We start from the raw sequence: 17388 nt of genomic DNA, 5'->3' as shown, positions 1-17388 counted from the left end.
CCATCCACTCCTGCTTACATGCTTGGCCCGTCTCCCCACTACGTCCCTCATTGCTGCTGCTTTTATTTGTAATTTTTTTGTACGATCCAATGGTATTGGAGTGCTTGTTCCGTCCTCCATCTAGCCATAGTGTTAACACCAGCGAATGGTATTGGAGTGCTTTAAGTGCTTACCAGTTACAATACACAATGACACATTCATTGTCATATACAGGGGGAAGCGTAAGTGATTTGCCCGGAATCATAAACTGTTCAGCTGACCCAGAGGTTTCCCAATTGCCCTGTCGGAAGCTCTGCCAATTACGCATGGCTGAAGGTCATTGAAAAAAGCACTACGATGCGGCCAGCGAAGGCTATGTCATAGCACTTTTTTCACGGTGACAAGGTCAAAAGCTCAAGCACCGCCGAGACTTATTGGCTCTACCAATTTCGGTTTCTTATTTCGTCCCCCACTAAAAAAAAGTCTCCAAAGGAACAGGTTGGTTCCCCCTTAGATAATGAAATAATATGGACAGTAGAAGCAGCTTTTTTTTTTTACACTGTTTGAGTGAGCAAGGCAAAACAGCACGGTGTGATCTAATTCTTGTGGCTTGCATGGAGGCTCAGGAGTAGGGGATTTACTGTAATATATCAGAGTTATATCAAATTATCCTACCCACTGCATCATGTATGGCGGCTAAGGAAGCGGATGGTTTGATGCTCGTATAAGAAAATCAATGTAAAATATCCTGGGGCAGATTTATGAAGGCCTTGCGCCGCCGGTGCGTCACTTTATTTGACGCAACGGCGGCGCAAACAAGGCGCCCTATTTACAACGTGACGCATCTAGGAGATGCGTCACGTTGTAAAGCCCTGCGCCATAAGGAGGCGTTCCTGCGCAGGGGGGGGGGGGCGTTCCTGCGCAGGAACGCCTCCTGAAAGTGGCTAAGTGAAATCTATAAGATTTCACTCAGTCACTTTCAGGCCAATGCTGCGTCAAAACCCTGCGCCTGCTTGAAGCAGGCGTAGGTCTTGACGCAGCATTCTGAAGATGGGGCACCCCCGAGCCTTGCTGGAGCTGCGTCGCGCTTGCGACGCAACTCCAGCAATGCGCCACCTTTACGGCACAGATGCGTCATGCATCTGTGCCGTTTTTGCCCCAGGGTGCGCCGCATAGTAAATGCGGCGCACCATGGGTGGCGGAGCTGTGGCGCACTGTGGCGCACATTAACTGGCGCATCCCTGGGGATGCGCCAGTTAACATAAATCTGCCCCTTAGTGCAGTGCATAAGTGTAAGTGAAGTTAAAATTGAGTTGCGACAGACGCTGTATTTATTATTGTCTCCCGCAATTCAAATTAAAAACAGTGCAAAAAAGACAGTTTAACCAAATAGCTGTCTAAGATTATAAAGAGCTCATATGGAACCAATGGGACCGTTCCTGCCATCAGGTTTCCAGTGCAATTTTAACAACCAATATTTTTAAGGGTTTGGCCGTGAACGCTCGAGAGGGAGGTGTAGAAACCAACGAGCACAGGTCCATTTGAGTCCACCGCCTTCACCTCAGAGTCTGCGCAGCAACAAAGAGAAACCACCGGGACAACCCGGGACGAGCACAGAGGCGGACTAATAATGAATTTGAATTCCGGGTCTCTCAGTGTGGATGAAGAGACAGTACTCAATAGAGGCCTTGGCTTTGTCTCCACTACCAAAGGAGATGCTTTTCAGACTAATTGGGAACTGGCCGTTTTTTTCACGAAGGTTCGGCTGCATTTCTTCTTTAAAGGAACGGAAGAATCTGTAGATCCCCTGATACCAACACGGGGCTTAAAAAGAGATCCACATTTAATCCCCCAACCCATCTGGTCCCGGGCCAGGTGTTGACATTCGAACAAGCCATGAGTAACGATATAGCGGCCATTTTTGAATAAGACCAAAAACCTTTTGGAACTTTCCTAAGAAAGAACAAGCAGCACTACGTGGCCTCACTTCTGATGATCTAATCACAATAAAACAGTCCGATAAAGGCAGGGCGATTGTGATTCTTGACACAGAGGTGTATCGAGCAGAGTGCCTTAGACAACTAGGGGACAGGAACTCATATTGCGCCTTAAAAGAAGACCCCACAGAGAGAATCAAGAATAACATTGCGACCATGGTAGAAGAGGCACTAAATGAAGGGTGGATTACTGCACAGGAGGCAATATTTTTACAGACCAAACATCCTGTGATGCCTTAATTTTATGTGCTACCAAAGGTACAGAAAGCCACTAGGCCTCCACCTGGAAACCTGATATGGCTGAGTGAAATGTATGAGATTTCACTCAGTCACTTTCAGGACAATGCTGCGTCAAAACCCTGCGCCTGCTTGAAGCAGGCGTAGGTCTTGACACAGCATTGTGGAGATGGGGCACCCTCGAGCCTTGCTGGAGCTGCGTCGCGCTTGCGACGCAGCTCCAGCAATGCGCCACTTTTACGGCACAGATGCGTCACGCATCTGTGCCGTTTTTGCCCCATGGTGCGCTGCATTATAAATGCGGCGCACCATGGGTGGCGGAGCAGCAGTGATAAAATCTGCCCCCAGGTATTTAAATACTGCTTAGTTATATGTCCTTAGAAGGCCTTGCATTGCGTTATGTATTTTAGGATCTGTTTGTGCATATACTAGCTTACTATTCATACATGTTGCAAAGATTTCCTTTTTGCCAACAATACATTACCTCGGCACAGTTTTTTTATCTGCCATATTATCACTAACAACCACAATTAAATTTGCCAAATGATGCCCTGGTTCACAAGGCAACACAATTGTGATAGTACCACTCACTCTTAAACATGACCTAATATTGGCGAAATAGAGTCTTTATTATTTCAACATTCCAAAAACAACAGTATCGAGCTGTAATCACATATGAAACAATTTACTGTTATAGGAAACATTCAATCAGTGCAATTCAGTTTTGTAAAATGTCTATCAAAAAGTTTTATTCTCATCAAAACCCATCTCATCCTTCAGGAATTGTTAATAAAACATTGCAATTGCATTACTTTAAAATCATTAAAAACCAATCGTAGTGTATAAGCTGACACATTTGTAAGTGTAAAATGGATTGTGTTTTATAAATACAAATAAAATATAGTCTGAAATCAATTTTAATAAATTAACATTTAAATACAAAAAATGACAAATAGAGAATGAGATAGCTTTGCAGCAAAAGGCGGCGAACTTTCTTTGCTGTTTAATTGTGCTTTTGCAAAAAACATTCTAGGTAGATATATTGCCCATGAAGATGTAAGATTTTGATATGTTCCTATTGCTAAAAAAATAAATCACCCCATCACAAAAATATTGTTACCCATGGCACACAAAGAATGTTGCGTATCATTCCGTAGTCATTTGATCAAGTTAAAAAACATGAGTTACCAGAATAATGACCTTAAAGTTTAGAAAAGCAATAAAGCACACCCTGTTCCTAACCGCTTTGTGAAATCATTAATGATAAAATTGCTAAAAGTAAACATAAATAGATTAAAATATGCTAAAAAATCAGCATGTTCAAGCGTTTTGCAAAAGGATGCATTATAAAGTTCACTTAAACCAAGAACGGTTTGGCTTAATTGTTCTAATGTCTTGCATATGTTAAATAACCATTTTGCTTAGCTGTGAGAATACTGCATACATTGTTCTGCCAACACCAAAGATCTTACTGTCCATGTGGTAAGCTTTCGCTTTGTTTTTGATGACATACGAGTTTTTAACCTTCGAAAAAATATGCATTCCATTAGAACCTCGAATGGGAAAATAGTTTTTCAATCCCAGATTTACCCAGCCAGCTGGATAATACAATACATGTCATGGTGTCTGTCCCTTGGTTTTGACGACATCAAATTTCAGTAGCAACCATCTCGCCAGTTCCCATCCCGAAGAGCACTAAGTGAAGTAAGTGGTTTTGGAGGCTGAAGAAAACTGGAAAAAACAAATACAAATGATAGTGTGTTATCTTTTTAAAATATGCACAGCAGTACAAAGAGTTTGTTGGTCAAGCAGAAAGCGTAGATTGTAAAATACTGGTTTTTTGTTGGTATTCCTCATATACCGGCAACCTCTACGCAATTGGCCATCCTGGTCCAGCCCTGATTCTATTGGCCAGTAGCGAGGTGGTAAGCCTGATCCCTCAAGTAGCCACTACCTTCCCAACTCTACTCCATTTCACACCATAGTTGCCGCCCCGTGTTACTTTGGAGTCAAGGGAGCCAGCAGGGCCCCAGATAAATCATTGGAAAACCAATCATCCGTCTTGCCATGCCACTAGGGCAGCCCAGGTTCTAACCAAACTTGTAGAATCACATGCCATATCAGATTTGCTTGTAAAAATAATGTGTCTTAAGCAATTTGAAAAAGTGGGAGGGATTGGATCCTTCCAGGCTCTACAAATCTAGTATGGGGGTCATTTACATTGTAGTCCAACACAACCCAGATAGAATAGTTTTTGTGGTAACCTCCAGGGGTATTTGAAGGACATCTTCCAGAAAGCCTTGAATCTTAGCCCAGTAGTCTTTTATTTCTGGGCAGTCAGTGAACATATGAACATCGTCCGCCTCGGGATGCATACATCGCGGACAATGGTATTCTAAGTTGGAGAATTTAGCTAATTTTAACTACTGCTTGCAAGATGGAAAAGGAATCCAACCACAAGTCCCCAACATTCCCGCTATTCGGATTTAAAGAATTACCCCAAAGTTTTTGTATCTCTAGTTCCGTTACTTTTTCAACATCGAGCATGGCTGAGTACCAATATGAGATTTGATTTTTCCACCTCCCACTCCTGGTTACTAAATCAAACTTCGGATTTGAATTGTTAAAGTTCCAAACTCTAGTTGACCACCATCCGGCTAGCTGGTAATATTTAAATCTGGTGAGTGTACCCCCAGTTAAATTAGAGAGGACTTCCCAACTCAAGAGCTGGGCATCCACCTGTAGGTCCCCTCAACGTTCTAACCCAGCCAACCTCAAGGGCCGGGATAACTGGTCGTCCAGGCAAGCTGGGGTCCACGGAGAATCCTGCATTGCGTAATATGGAACATTGAGCTTTTTCCTAACATATGCCCAGTTTCTTAAAGCTGCCCCCAGAATCTTGAGTCTCACTTTTTAAAAAAATTTAGTGTCTCTGAATTTAAAAAGAAAAGAGTCTTTGTAAAATACTGTTTTATCATGATAAAATGTTGCATTATACTAATAGACAATAACCTATTGCAAATAAATTAGACAAAACATGATTTTAGAGTGAAAACGCGTTAAGTAAATTAGATAAGAGTGACACATTTTTAGAGTGGAGCGAACCATAACTGAGTGGGCATATTCTCTGCAGGATAACGTATTGTATTAAAATTATAATTACTGCAGATGTTTCTCTTCATGAGAAAAACTAGGAATTTTATAGTCTGTTCAGGACCACTTTCTGTACATTTTAGCATTGCCAGTGATTAGTGATGGTGAGAGAGGTCATTCTCAAAATATGTTCACAAAAAAAAGAGGTAAGTGATGCTTAGATAACGTCTGGGCCATGCTTCTTGCCAAATAAACTTCATGCAGTCATACCGTCTATTGAGTTTACAAAACAAGAGTTAAATGATGCAACCTAGAAGCATTCTGTACCCAATACATTCATGAAACTAGATTTATGAAATGGTCACAACACAGACTATGACGTACAATACACCAGGGTACAATGACTTGCTTCTCCAAGAAACAAGATTTCCCAATATCACAGCTTGAGATAGCCCTCATACAAGCATAAACATTGCTCAAATCAGACTTGGAGTTTATCTTTGAAAGTACAAAAAGACAGTCAAGCTAGAGTGGAAATGTGTAGTGTTGATTTTTGTTAATAAACATGAACATCAGGAATTTCATTTAGAAGATATGACGTTAAATAATTATTATTTTGCTAAAGTAAACCAATTGATTACAGAATAAATAACCAAAATAGGAAAGAGAGTGACTGACTTCCCAACATGAAGACATAAAGTTAAAAATGTTGACGAGAATGCCGCTCTAGACCCCTCAGCGCCAACTTGTTGAGGAAAAAGGTAGTGTATGGAGGATGCACTGGAACATCTGGAGTTCACACACATGACGAGCTGATGTTATCACAATAAGGAAGACTTCAAAGTTGGGAAATGCAGCAAGCAACTATGCATCTGCTGAAAGGGCAAAAGACCAAATGTTGAGGTCCCACTGTGGTATTACTTTTCTCATCACACCGGGTGATTTAAACAAGGACAGTGGGTCTGGTAAATGTAGAAAGGTATATAGGCCCAACAAATAATGTTTAATAATGCCCCTTGCAAGGCAGTGCTGGGCAAAAGATAAAACAAAAGAACATCCAACACCTTTGCTTGTAGAGGATCAGTTTTACAAGCGCCACACTAGGCCACCTACTTTGTTACATCTACTGTCAGATTTGGATTTTATGAAAAGGTACCTTGATACAAGGATGAAATACACAACCTGAGGCAGATCAAAAGCAAATAATTGCTGTCACTTGATCTGCATCTATGTAGGTGTAGATTGCACAGATTTAGGTGGATGACCCAGCCCTATTGCTGCAACAGTAGATTCTCACGACGAGGTAGCCTGATTGGAGTACAGATGGTCATGCCCAGACACACTCACACTCTACAGCTCCAGTCTAGAGCCATTAAGATGACTCCCGCCTGATCATTCTTGACCTTTTTCAGAACGCAGGGCAGGAGAGAAAGGTACAAGAAAGCAGTAGTCAAGTGTTCTTGCAGAAACTCCAATTTGCAAAATATTCAAAAATGTGTGTTATAGACGGTGGCAAAAAGATCTATCCCGGGTTCTACCCACTGTTGGAAAGTCTCCTCCACCACCTTAGGACATATACGCCACTCATGATCTGCCAGATGCCACCTGCGCAGCTCACCTGCTCAGTGTTGTCCATGAGAACCTAGGCCAGCCTACCCTTGATGGATTTCAGGAAGGCCTTTATAGGCAGATAAATGGCCTGCAACTCCAACAGATTGATGTGGAGCTATGCTTCAGTGGGAGACCGAGGTCCTCTGATCTCCACCTCCAAGCTTCAGCCATGTGGCAAAGAGAACATCATAATACAAGAAGGATGTCCAGAAAAAGGGACAGGAAAAGTCAAGCATAACCCTTGCAGGTTATCTAGATGAAGTAGCTAACCAGCATTGCTATTTTTCAATAGGTGAACAAATGTGACCCCCGCCGCCCACCAGATGATAGTAGATTAAATGCGGGGAGGTCAGAGGTTTGAAGCAGCAATGCCAATTGGAGATGGTGTGTCCTGTGATGTTTGTGATGGTGTGTCCTAGATCCAAGTCTGTTCCCAAAGAAACTGAAGAGATATCGTGTATAGGGGCGGTTGTGTCTAGATAGACACATTCTAGTGTCTTTCCCGCAAATGTAACACACTTCACACCCATCCACCACAAGCGTCACCAGTCAGGTGACCCTTTCAATAAAAGGGGCTGGGTGCACGTACCGGGGCCAGTTCTGTACCGTAACCATCTGTGTTAGTTTAGTCTTTTATCCTCATATGCTGGCCTAGCGACTGCCAACTTTACATTAGCGACGAGCAGGACTTACCCATGTGGGCAGCCGACTTATTTGATGGTGAAAGGGGGAAAGTGTAGTGCCCATGTTGAGGGCACCCCCTGCAGCTGAGGAGATCAGCAGAAGGCCCACGGGGCGAGTGAAGTGCCCCGGGGTGAAGGTAGCGTGGCGGGAGCCCCCCCCCGCCTCAATGCGCCTGCTGCTGAGAGAGGGGGGCATGGCTGTGAGCCCTGTGGTGGCGAAGATGCGATGAGAGCAGGGCTGTACTGCCAAGATGCCGGCCGCCGCCGCAGAGTGCCATGAGAGGGAGTAAGCCGGATCAGCGATCGGGCGTAAGGTGAGCCCTGGGAAGCGACAAGTGTCGGGTCACCACGGAAGCATAGAAAAGAATGACCTGAACAGAAGGAAGTCCGTGGGAGCCCACCCCGCATCTGAGGCAGCAAGTGAGCCTGTCGAGGGAAGGACAGTGAGCGGTGTAGTCACCCGTTCCCTTCTACCCCATAGAGAACATTGCCGACAGTACAGTTTCTGAAGTTCAGGCAGCGTCGCCAGCCACCCCTTCTCCCCCGCGCAGTCTGATTCTCTGACCCATGTGTAATGATGGGGTCCCTGGGCCCTCATGCTGGAAAGGACTGACGCAGACACAGTGAGCTACATGGTACAACTGGCCCAGAGCACGTGGGCTCGGCCTCTTTTATTCAAGCTGTGTCACCTGACCAGTGACATCAGTGGTGGGTGGGTGTTTAGTGTAGGGCATACAGAAAACACTAGACTGCTGACTGTGACTCTGGGTCACTACATCCCTCCCAAACTTGGGGGAAAATGAAAACAAAAGAAAGTCCAACCTGTGGGAGAAAAAGTGCAGTTCGCAAACCCCACGACAAAGTTCAAACCTGTGGGAAAGAAAATGTACATACAATATAACACTGGACTCTATGATTTGAAGTGAGTCTCTTTGGCGGATTGCAGGTCGCAGATGGTGTAGTTACTACATCCAGGACTCATGAGTCGCTGTGGCATGGTTTGCCGTTATTCGGCGGGTCCTATCTTCTGTCTGCGCGCCTGGACGTTGTTCTCAGTCTTGCCTTTGCTTGGCACCACTGGTGACAGTTGGTAGTTAGAGAGAAGGGTGACATGATCTGAGTATTGTTTATCTTCTCGGTTCTCCTCTTCAGTCCTGGTCCTTGGTGATGTCTCTGGGCAGGCTTCAAAGTATTTCTGGGCAGATGAAAGGAGTAGGTGCATACATCCCTCTCACTAGGATGCCCCTCTCTCCGGTATTCCTCTCTCACAAGATGTCCGGGAGGACCTCTTTGCCAGGTTTCCACTGGACTGGTGTTTTCGGTCACTTTGCTCCACCATAGCCTTCGGGCCGTGAGCGGGGTGCTCCACGATCTTCACCGTTGTGTCCTAGTTCCACCTGAAGGTTACGCTGTCGACTCTTTTCTTGCACGTGAAGCTTTCCTCTCAGTGGGTTTTGCAGATGCACCGTTGTGGATCAGTCTCTCTTGCAGGACTCGCTGCCACCAGAGTCCCTTGAGGCCTTTGCTTCTTGGGCTGCCACGGGTTAGTGTGGAGTGGTCAGTTCCTCAGCCAGATGTGTGAGCACTCTCGCCAACCAATCTTCCGCTCAACCCCAAAGGTAGATTGTTGTCAACAGTCCAAACTTGCCCTCTTCTGCAATCGCCACCTGGATGGATGGCTCATAGGTGGATATCTTTGACTGGTGCCGCCGGTGTTCATGCCAGGCCTTGTTCTCCGCTGCACTCCGGTGTTCTGGTGCATGTCACCATCTTCTTCTGATGGGTGTGTGAGTTGACTGGTCACACCTCTTCTCTTCTTGTGATATTCTAGTGGCACAGTGGCACTCACTACCCTTCTTCTCCTCCATTCCTTTCACGACATGGTCGGTCCCTTTTCTTGTCTTAACTACCCAGGCCATCTCCGTGTGGCGTGCACTCCACACGTGTCTCCCTGGTTGCGTCCTACCCTTAGGACACGCCTTCTCTTCTTCCGATGACCAAAACCAGGCCTCGCACCTTTCTTCCTGTCGCTCCTCCTTTCCTTCGGGTCGGTGTTATCAGACCTCTTCTGGATCCCATCCATGGACCTCTTCTTGAACTTCACGTCAGTCTTCATGTCAGACTATTCAGTTACTTTAGCTTTGACTTTCTGGCAAGTCATCTTCGCAGTCGTGACCTTCTGGCAGGTCATCTTCTCCTTTTCTTTCCGGGAGACCATCTGACTGGTCATCTTCTCCTTTTCTTTCCGGGCGATCATCTGACTGATCATCTTCTCCTTTTCTTTCCGGGCGACCATCTGCCTGGTCAGCTTCTTCCTTTCCTTTCGGGCGACCAAGTGACTGGTCCGCGTCTTCTTTCCTTTCTTTTCCGGGTGACCATTTGACTGGTCCGCATCTTGCGGTGACTTTCTGGCAAGTCATCTTCGCTGTGACCTACTGACAGGTCTCCGAGGACGCGATCCCTGCGTGACTCGGTCGTGGTGGCGTGGAGTTCCTTCACTCCGTGCGCATTCCTGCGCAGTGCTGTTCGGTCCTGAGGTGTGGAGTTCCTTCGCTCCTTGCGCGTTCCTGCGCAGTGTTGTTCGGTCCTGAGGTGTGGAGTTCCTTCACTCCTTGCGCGTTCCTGTGCAGTGCGGCGTTGTCCTGTTGTGTGGAGTTCCTTCACTCCTTGCGCGTTCCTGCGCAGTGCTGTTCTGTTGCGTTGGCGTGTCGCTGTGCAGCGTCACTCTGGCGTTCTTGATTCCTGGCGCTCCTGGCACGTTCCTGCGCTGTTCTGCGTGGTCCTGTCGTGCGGGTGTGGGATTCCTTCACTCCTTGCGCGTTCTGCGCAATGCTTTGCTTCTGGCGCGTCCCGGCGCTGTCTCCTTGCGTGTTCCTGGAGTTTCCGGCGCGTTCCTGCGCTGTCTCCTGGCACGTTCCTGAATGTTTTGGCGCATTTCTGCGCTGACTCCTGAACACTTCTTGCGCTTCCTGGGGTGTACCTGTGATTGGTCAGTCTCCTTGGGTGTTTGCTAGGTAAGTGTCTTTCTTTGCTGCTGTGTGGTAGCTTGGAGGCGTTCCGGTGTAGCAGTGTTCTTGCGCACAGGCAGTGATAGTGTCGCCTTTCCTTTGTTCCCCTCTTCTTGGGAGTAGCCACCTGCCAGCAGGTGGTTCTCTATCAGTTTTTGTGGGTATCACTTGTGGGGGCTCTTGTATTCTTGGCTGTAACTGTAGGGGTTAAACTGCCTGTGGTTCTTTCTCTGGGGACCATTAGTCTCTCTCCTTTCCTCTAGGAGGGCCAATCCACCAGGGCCACTGCATCTCGTGCTTTCCTTAGATTGTTGGCTTTCAGGTTGGAGACTGTCTTTTCCTCCTAAGTGCAACCGCTGGAAGTGGCCACTAGGTGGCAGGCCAAAGTCCTCGATAGGCCTCCTGTAGCTGCAGGCCTCTGCCGTTTGGGATGCCGGTGCCGGGACTGTGACTCTGCTGCGCGGATTAGGTGGCGCCGTAGATGCACTGATTTATCTGGGGCCCCGTGAAATTGGGCAGGCACGGCGTGGGGAAGGCACCGAGGATGCGGATCAAAACGGACACACTGCGCCACTGAGGTAGGACGGCTCCTGTCGTGTGTGTATGCGGCTCGTGCTATCGCCGCTGCAGGGGCTCATTTGAAAATTAAGACCTGCCCACTGATACTGCCTTTGTCCTTGCACCCCGTCGCCGCAGCTTCAGTCTTCACACGCTGAGCGGCGGGGCGTTGGTATCAGCCAGACTCCGGGCCGCGAGGGGCAGCCGCTTCTTTTCTTTCTCTGCGCTGGGGCTGAGTTAGTCAGTCTGCGCAGGGGGGCTTGGTGCTTTCTTTACCGGCTGTGAGCCGGGCACTGGATTTCTCGCTTCTTCTCCCCCACAGCCGCAGCCACACGTCAGACGCGGCGCGGGATGGGGAGCGATTAGCGCTTTACTGCAGGCAGGCCGCGGGTGGGCTCCGCGTGTCTTGCTTCACTGGGGGCAGTAGCTGGCGTGCTCGCACTGTTGGGGGCACAGTAAATGTTTAACGTCTATAGCGGGTGGGCTCTGTTTTTGGGTTGCACATGCATCCGGGATCACCTTCGGCCGACGGGCCTTTTCGACCACGCGGGCGGGCTCCGCGGACGTCTCACCGTGGTTGCCGCGTCTGTGAGGCATCCAGTTTCGGCTCCGTGGCGGCCGATGCAGGTGGGCTCTGCACGGCTCTCTATTCACCCCAGGCAGGGGGGGCTCAATCGCGGCCGACGCGGGTGGGCTCCGGTCGGTCGCTCCTCTTCACCCCACGCAGGGGCCGTGCAGGCTTGGCTCAGAAGGTGTGGGGTAGGCTCCCGGTCACCTTCTTGTCTGCAGGCAGGCCCGGGGCTCAGCTTACGCCCTGCAGGCCTCTCGGCGGTCGGCGCCGCTTCCCCGGGAGGGTGCCCTCCACATGGGCAGTTCCCTTCTTCTTTCCGGGGTTTTTCTTCTTTTAAATGCGGCACGCGTGGCTAGCGTCCGCCCTTCTCGTCGCCAATGTAATGATGGGGCCCTGGGCCCTCATGCTGGAAAGGACTGACGCAGACACAGTGAGCTACATGGTACAACTGGCCCAGAGCACGTGGGCTCGGCCTCTTTTATTCAAGCTGTGTCACCTGACCAGTGACATCAGTGGTGGGTGGGTGTTTAGTGTAGGGCATACAGAAAACGCTAGACTGCTGACTGTGACTCTGGGTCACTACATCATGGCAGCCCGGTGAGAACGGTGAAAGGCAGGGCTGCAGGTGCATGGGAGAAGACAGTGAGGTGGCCCGCTTCATGATCAAAGGCACGAAGTAAAACGCCCGTAAAAGCAGCGAGGTGTCAGGCGAGCGCACCATCCCTCCCGAACATGAATGCCACCATAAAAGGAACACTTAACTGGAGTCGGGAGGAGGTGGTCAAGGAGAGAGCATCCAACAGTGTAGCATGTGTGCTGAAGAGCAGCCGTAGATAGTGAGCACGTGGCTGGCAGGCACAAAAGAGTAGGCCATGCCACTTCGGCCTGCTGTGTGGTCCCAGTGCAGTCGGAGCAACGAGACTGCAGGGGAGCGGCAGGAGCAGCCGCGAGAGTAAAGCAGGCAGAATAGAAAACGACCTGCCCGGAGAAGTACCTGCATTTGCTCCTGGAGCTGCATACTCTGAGGAGTGCCTGCACAAGGCCAAAGCAGCGAGATGCTACCGGGGAGAAGCGCGAGGTAAATGAGGCAGGAGAAAGAAGTGTCCCTGTCGTATGTGCTCATATGGGAAATAAAGGCAATCTGTTAAAAGTAAAACAGAGAGAAAATAAGTATAGCACCTACCATGCTTGGAGTGCCTGTACGGCATGAGTGAGCAATCCAGGGCACCGGCAGATATCAAAAAGAGAAGGGGAAAAGAACGAAGAATCGGTCCGGAGAAGTCTGGGTCCACTCGAGGAAATGAAGCGGTGCTACCATCGTGTGGTAGATGAGCAGTACTGCACCAGTTTCCCAAGTGAAACACGGAGGTTTGCATAGAAAACTAGAAAAGGCTACACAGGCAGAGAAAATGCAAAAGGATGGTGCCCAGCAAGACTGCCTGAGAGCTGCAATAGTCTTAAATTCACAGGAAGTGAATGGGACGGTATCAAAGAGAACCACTGCGGTATCCCCGAACAATGGATGGTGCCAATGAGAAGTCCCAAGAGGAAGTACAATCCTGCTGACAGGACAGATCTTAGACGGATCCACAGGAACGATGAGACCGTCCAATGAAAGTTCCCAAGAGGAAGTACAAGTCCTACTGATTGTTGCAATGTCTACTCCACTGCTAGTCTAAAAATAAGTCAGCATCAACGTCATTTTGGGGAAGGTTGTTATCAGCCTCTGAATAATCTTCTTATATGTGGCCATGGTTCGTATTAGGTATTTAGAAAGTGTTGGAGCCAAACAACTCCTCTATCGGGGCATAATTTGCCCATGAGAAAGTGCTGTGCCAGGGAACCCTGAGGCGTGCCCGAACTTTGGCTTTTGCCACATTAAGAATTTCATCTGGCAGTTTTGCCCTAGCAGCCTGTTCGGCTCAATGGGCAGTGTCTCCATTGAAGGAGGATTCCATTAAAAGGGTGGTAGTGGTGCCTTGGCAAACACAACTACTTCTTGGGCACTGGGACGAGAGAACAAACAGATACAATGTCAGGATGCATCTGGGCCATCGGAGTAGCCAACCATGCAGTAAAGTCCTCCACCTTGGATAAGGCAACGAAGAGGATACTGAAGTCATCCTAAACAAAGCCAGCACAGACTGCCAGAAGAACTCAATATATACAGGATTTGCTGATGGACCTAGATCTCAGGTCTCATGTTCTTTAATGTCAAGGTGTTATCCAATGACGAGGAAGTGTCCTGTATCAGGAAACACCACCAATGGTCACAAGAACAGTACCATTTTCCCAAGGAAGAAAAGGACTTCTTCCCCGACAACAGAAAGTGCCTGAGGAAAGAGAACTATTTGGAGATAACTCTCTGACAGGTGAATCTGCCTGCAGGCCTAGGTGAACAACAACTGGGCCTCCTGCTCTGTGATAAGATTCAGATGCCTGGAGGCCTAGAATTCCCAGGCCGCAGGGTGATGTTTCCAACACAGAAACCAAATACAGTTGTCATGTGGATCTGAAAACATTATTTTGTGGCAACTGTGACAGGACTTAAACCCTGAAACTTTGGGAGGACACAGTTGACCTAGCCGCAGTCAAAATGGTTTAAGGAGGAATTTCAATGGTGAGAGACTGAGCGAGAGCTCCTGGCTCACGTTCTGAGGCACACACAATAGAAAGTGGCACCAATTTCTAGTTGGTGCCAAATGTACTCTGGTGTCGACATCTTCAAAGGCAGAGTCACAGATAAAGTCACATGGTTCTCCCTAGCAGTGCTAGAAAAATATTGCCGACAGACATTTTTCTGGAAAAGCCAAAGGTCAAAAAAGATAATTCATAACGTGCGGAATTGCAGAGAGATGTATCCATCAGAATGCATGCATTTTGGGAAGAGAAAGGAAAGGCAGCACCTTTTCTATTGATGTCTGTGCGTTTAGGCTGCCAGAACTCTGGGACAGATCTGAACATGGTATGTGCAATGGGAAAATTGAATGGGTCCTTTATCCTAATAATAATAATATTTATATAACCACAGCTGTCCCTTTAATGCCTCCACCAATAGGTACATAATATAATTTCACCAAAATGAGAAAAAAAACATATTTACAAATAAGTACTTCAATTGTGGTTCCATTACTGGTACTACACAAGAGAGTTAAATGGATTATGGAGTATTACATGACCGCATACATTTCCTTATGCTCAACCAAGTCAGAGCACCATAAATGAGAAATGAATTACTGAAAATTAATAGAAATAGCTATATATTACCTGCGGGGGGGCTGTGCGATTTTGGTCCGAGGTATGCTACTGCCCAGTGCCGGTCTAGGAAGACCACTGCGCGCTACACTTGTTTGGATGGGTGTCTTGTTTGGCATAGGGATACCACTGCTAGAGTGAAACTGGAGGCTGCCAGAGACAGGAATACTGCTGCTGCTGCTGCCTTGAATCGTAGGGCTCACGTAGGCCGTGGCTTTAAGAGGTTGTCTTGTGGGTACTGGAAAATGCCCCACGCTGTGTGTTCTATGCTGAAGTTGTCCTGGAGCTGGAACTAGAAAATTAGAGGAGAAAATTGAAAAAAAAAATACAAATCTGAATATGATCAGCAACACCTCTCAAACAACAAAATGTTCTAGGCTACCAAATACTTAATTAAATATGACCTGTTGGAAACTTATTATAACATACTGGCTTAATCTGTCTTTTTGTGAGATGCATTTATTGAGAGCTGTAAAGCTTTGTTTACTGTCAGCATTTAGAAAGAGGCATCAAACAAGAACACAATCATTCGGTACCTGATAAAAGAAATTCAATGCTTTCCTTAAATAGTTGCAAGCAGGGATAATGCAGTGCTTTCTTGGAAGGGATCCGTGGGCCTTGACTTCTCTATGACGCTGACTGTGAAAAAGTCTCAGGTCACAGAGGTACATTGCAATTAAGACAGTCAAGATTCAACACTGGATGAAAGTCGATTTCTATGAATGGATCTCATTTGCAGGGCACACGCTTATAAAGTGCTCTGAGGTCATCACAGAGCTACTGGCATGGTCATTGTGGAATATCAGTGATGCAAACATGGAGCATAATTTTCAGTCCTTAATTTATGTCCGTGGTTGTAGGTGGTCAGAACCAGCACTTATTTTTGGGACCACGATTTCTTATTCATCATAAGACTTTGGTCAAGAATGAGAGAGACAAATGCAGAAAAGGGAGAGGTGGAGAAACAGGAAAAGGCCACAAAGGGTTAAATCAGAGATTAAAGAGAGTCTGTAACATTTAGATAAAGATACAGGAAGTGTAGATTGATGGAAGAAAAAGGAATGACGTGGAATGAATATGGAAATCAAACAACAGGAGGACACCCATATACTCAGTTGAGACCTGGGTGATGAATGTATGTAACAAAAACAACGTCACAACAGGTAATATTTGGAAGACCATTGGTAAAATAAGCACATTTTAGTTGCAAAAAGGAAGAACAGGGAGACTCAAAGGGTTTAAGAGAGGTGCAAGAAGCATTCTGTATGTAGAACAGGTATGAACAAGAGAACAGTATCAGCACTGTTTACAATTGAAGTGAGCGTAACCCGAAAAGAACTTGTGCACATAAGTGCTCGTAAAACATAAGGTGAACGGTGCAAGTGACAAGTGGCACAGCGGAGAGTGGCGCAGGACAGACAATAACAATATTTACAAGATAATTTTTCGGTTCACGAGTAGTTGTTTACAGAAATTAAATTACAATTTTGTGAACCATAGATTCGCACCAAGATTTGCGCTGGGAGGTCAACAGCGTTTCGACGTGTAGTAAATTAAGGTCATCTTCAGGACTAGGTTACAGTTTTTTCATGCTGATCTGGATGTAGAACCAGAAATGGAAAGAATGGATCTTGGAGGGGAATATAGATGCCAGGGGCCATGGTGCAGCACCGGCCTGGGTGCACCAGAGAGATAATCAGGGAGCTGGAGGGACTTAGAGAGTCCTGGTTCATTGTGGGAGTCTGGCTTCATGTAGTTTAACTGGTATTTTAGGGCATGGTGTCAGTAGATCAGTGGACTGAGCACCGGAGTCGTGTGGAGGGCGCAGGTGACTAGAGGTGGAAACGATCCTGGGAAGGAAATTTCGATTTAGAACCCATCGGTCTACTCAATGGGAGGGGACCATCGCCGGCGTGAGTCCGCGATAGGGGAATAAATACAGGGTTGGATTTTTAAGAAAAACTTTGGGCCGCTGCAGCGTTTTTATATAATGAAAGCTCTAATCATTTTAAAATGCCTGAAGCACGGGACAACAAAAGCAAAAAAGTGCAGATGATGAACAAATCAAACATTCCTCCTCAGTCATAGATCTGGGTTTAATCTATTATTTTTGTGCTCACCATACCACACCACACTAGTTTGGACCCAACCATAAGCAAATCAGTCTTGACCCAGCTCAACATGGGAACAGTCCAACCCTAACTTCCAGGCTAGGTCCTCCCTGGAAAAGCTTGAATCCAGTGGCACAGTGAGCAAGGGGCACACGTCTGGGCATACCCTTCCCACTTAGGATGATAGAAGCAAAAAGAGCAGATGATGGACTGAAGTCTGGGACAGCAAATGTGTCTGCAATAACAGAGGCAACATTACCATATTTGAGGTGGGGTAGACAGTCA

The 17388-nt window shown here is 47.1% G+C and overlaps 1 protein-coding gene across 2 annotated transcripts in view; it reads right to left on the bottom strand.

The window, feature by feature from the left end:
- Positions 1-2935: 2935 nt before the first annotated feature.
- The window catches only part of SLAIN1 (SLAIN motif family member 1), a 174078-nt gene continuing 159625 nt past the window's right edge, over positions 2936-17388 (bottom strand). Inside the window, exons 7-8 of one of the 2 annotated variants that reach the window (XM_078657480.1) lie at positions 15005-15284; positions 2936-3944 (exon numbers count right to left, since the gene is read on the bottom strand). In XM_078657480.1, coding sequence (XP_078513606.1) covers positions 3869-3944; positions 15005-15284 — 356 coding nt within the window. In that variant the 3' untranslated portion in view covers positions 2936-3868. The remainder of the gene's footprint in view (positions 3945-15004; positions 15285-17388) is intronic. The other variant, XM_078657481.1, reaches the window with a different exon arrangement.

The sequence above is a fragment of the Lissotriton helveticus genome, chromosome 8, assembly GCF_964261635.1.
Source record: "Lissotriton helveticus chromosome 8, aLisHel1.1, whole genome shotgun sequence".
NCBI classification, from domain to species: Eukaryota; Metazoa; Chordata; class Amphibia; order Caudata; family Salamandridae; genus Lissotriton; species Lissotriton helveticus.
This window is presented reverse-complemented; position numbering and strand designations above follow the sequence as displayed.